At 43.9% G+C, this 3,223-nt stretch overlaps 1 protein-coding gene across 1 annotated transcript; it reads left to right on the top strand.

The window, feature by feature from the left end:
- Positions 1 to 107: 107 nt before the first annotated feature.
- Positions 108 to 3,223, top strand: SARC_04940 (hypothetical protein; the record flags this gene model as incomplete). The annotated part of the gene is made up of 6 exons (XM_014301209.1): positions 108 to 114; positions 283 to 494; positions 777 to 867; positions 1,432 to 1,548; positions 2,387 to 2,591; positions 2,904 to 3,223. The coding sequence occupies 6 exons, from the start codon at positions 108 to 110 to the stop codon at positions 3,151 to 3,153; spliced, it is 882 nt and encodes a 293-aa protein (XP_014156684.1). The 3' UTR covers positions 3,154 to 3,223.

Raw genomic sequence — 3,223 nt, 5'->3', positions numbered from 1 at the left:
TATATACGTATTACATAATCACTAGTAGGGCTTCAATTGTGGGTCTTGGTAGCACTGACCGTGTAGTTTCTATTTGTGGATATTTTGTATCTGATTTTACGGCTGCGATGCAAGGTTTATCCTGTTCTACCGGGGTGTACCCATTCTGTCCATTTGAGCACACAATCGAAAGTGCACCAATAGTTGTGCAGTGGTGCTATTCTGTCCTAGTCAGTAGCATCTGTGCGTCTCATTATAATCACGAAGTATTATATCCCTATTCATGTGTACTTTTGTTTCCAGGTACGGACGAGAAGGCCCTTATCCACGTGCTATGTAATCGCACCAACGCACAACGCCAGCAGATCAAGGCCACATATGCCACTAATGTTGTGGGGCGCAATCTTGAGAAGGACTTGCGGTCGGAAACTTCCGGCGGGTTTTGGGAGACACTCAAGGCCATGATGATGACACCGGCTGGATACGATGCAAAAACACTCTACAAAGCAATCGATGTATGTGTAAGAGTCAAGCACACGATGTTTATATGGCACAAAGCATACGTACGACGCAAGTGATATATGTACATTTGAATTTGAAAAAGAATATTGTATGTATATATCTCTTTCTCTGGTTACCCTGTAGCTCAGCTATACTGTCAGCTCATTCTTCGTGAGAAGTTCAAACGATCAAAACCATTTGTTAGGATTGCGAGCGACCTACTATCTGTACTAGTCAGTGGCATGAACGACACATCAATGACTGTATTCTATTGTGTATATCGAAATGCAATGCAGGGGGCGGGTACCGCAGAAGAGGACATTATTGAAATCTTAGCCACTCGCAGCCCAGTTGAACTGGAGAAGATCAAAGCCGAATACCTAAGAGGTGTGCTCATTGTCATTTGTACGAGTTCTTTCTTTTGGATGCCTAGCTATTGTATCCGGATGTTGGCCTCGGTCTAGTTGATAGATTAGCCATCTACTCTTGTTCTCGACTATTACCAACACGCTCGCATCCCCTGTACATATGCCAACAGCGCAGCAGAATACTAGAGAATAATAAGCTGGGGCACCTGTAGCAAGCAGGCGTATTCGTACATGTTATCAAACTTGCACAGATGGCAGTAAACCCTTGTGCAATGTCTACTCATCACGTTTGACAGTATACTAGCGCACACCGCCCACACGTCACAATGAACATTCCAATCCACATACTGCATCGAGGCATGTATCGCGGCTGATAGGTGCTGAACAAAACTTCGAAAAGAATCTATGCTTTTAGGGTTTAGGGTTTAGGAAAACCTCAACTTCTATAGTCTGTTTGGCAGCTTCCACGTACACTGCCAGCACTTCTATAAATGCACAAGCTGCTTATATTGCATATTGCAGGGTCAGTATGAAGATTTTGCACTATACAAAATTCACACCTTTCATGTATTTGTATATATAGTGCACAAGAAGAATTTGGACTCGGAAATAAAAAAGGACACCTCTGGACACTTCGAGAAAGCGTGTGTTGCTTTGCTGGACACAAATCAACGCAAGCACACCTTCGCGAAACCGGCAGGTGTGTGTATGTGTGTGAGTGCGGAGTTGTGTTCAAATGGGTATAGATCAATAATCGTCTGGTTTGTGTTGTGCGATCGTACAAGAATTCGCAGCCCTGTGCCGTTCGTTTGCCGCACATAAAAGTCATGTTCATACTTTTTATGCGGGCATGATTTCGTTTGTTGATGTATACATTGCATGTGCTTTCAGGTCGCTTAGGGTTTTATAAAACCCTAAAACCCTTATGGTAACCACGATCACGTGTTTATCGTTTGCGTTCCTGTGTATCAATGTCTGATTTCCTTTTGTGAGTTTAGTGTTCACCTTGCATCTCATCCGTACCTGTGTGATTAAAGTAAAGACGTAAAGACAGTCAGTTGTATCACGCACTATCATGTCAGCGGTCGGGTGGACCTTGGAAGTACTACAACGGTTGTCAGTGATATTAGTCGCTCTGAAGTAGCAGGCGAACGTTGTTCCTCCTGATAGCAGCCTCGACGTAGGATGAACATGCTCGTGCATTTCCTTCGTTCCCGACACACAATTTTCATCACGAAACGGCTGCTTCTGAGATGCCATCTATTGATAGTCATATGTGTTCATTTCCTACGGAACTCATACGGCATACAACACAAAAATCATGTCTAGCAACGAAAAACACATTTTTTTTTAACTTCTGATTCATATCCAAAGCACTTTAACAGTGATAACTGCCAACTCGTCTCCTAGATGCCATTGGTTGATGCTGCTCTATGTTGTACTTGATTTCTTGTAGAAATACATTTTGACAGTGACAGCTAGGCAACCCATCGTATGATGCCACCATGCTTAAACCATCGCTTATGCTATACGCACAGACCAGCAAACGGCCTTAGCCGAGGCTACTCGCTTGTTCAAGGCGGGAGAGGGTAAAACGGGCACAGATGAGCAGACGTTCATCAACGTTTTGTGCTTTGCGAGTCCCCTGCAAATCACTCTGATTGCGCAAGAATACCTCAAACTATGTCCCAAGTACACACTGGAGGCCAGCATTGATCGCGAGTTCAGCGGTGATATCCGAAAGTATGTTTATTTGATACGACTTCAGTTGAATGTGTTGTGCTGTTTGTGATAGCAACCTATTCGCTTTGCATAATTTGGTTGTCGAATAGAATCAGCCTGTCACTATATGTATGAATGGCCTGGTTAGATGATGAGCCTAAGAAGTGCGCTTAGTTCTCACAAACAGACCAATTTTGATTCTACATCCGTAAAGCTAGACTAGGTAGAATGGTCAATGAGTACACTGTAGATAGAAAATAGCTGAAGTACATCTAAATGTACCCATATAGACAGAACACTCATAATTATAAATACGGTATTGTTCTGCCACAGGCTGCTGAAGTCGATTGTGCGCTTTGGCGTGAATGGACCGTACTTCTTCGCCAGTGTTCTGCACAAGTCAATGGACGGCATAGGGACCACCGAGCCCACACTGATCCGTGTCATGGTCACGCGCGCAGAGGTCGATATGGAGGACATTAAGCTCAGCTATAAACAGGCGTACAAGACGGATTTGGCAAAGGATATTAAAGGCGAGATCGGGGGCGATTTTGAAAAGATCATGCTCGCTCTGTGCAAATAGAGGGTTGGGTTCTGTATTGTATACAGGTGATTCTGCCGTTGTATGGATGCGGTGGGGTCTTCAATAAAGC

This window comes from Sphaeroforma arctica, assembly GCF_001186125.1.
Source record: "Sphaeroforma arctica JP610 unplaced genomic scaffold supercont1.296, whole genome shotgun sequence".
Classification (NCBI taxonomy): Eukaryota; class Ichthyosporea; order Ichthyophonida; genus Sphaeroforma; species Sphaeroforma arctica.
The sequence above is the reverse complement of the archived record's forward strand: the minus strand, read 5'-3'. Positions and strand labels throughout refer to the sequence as shown.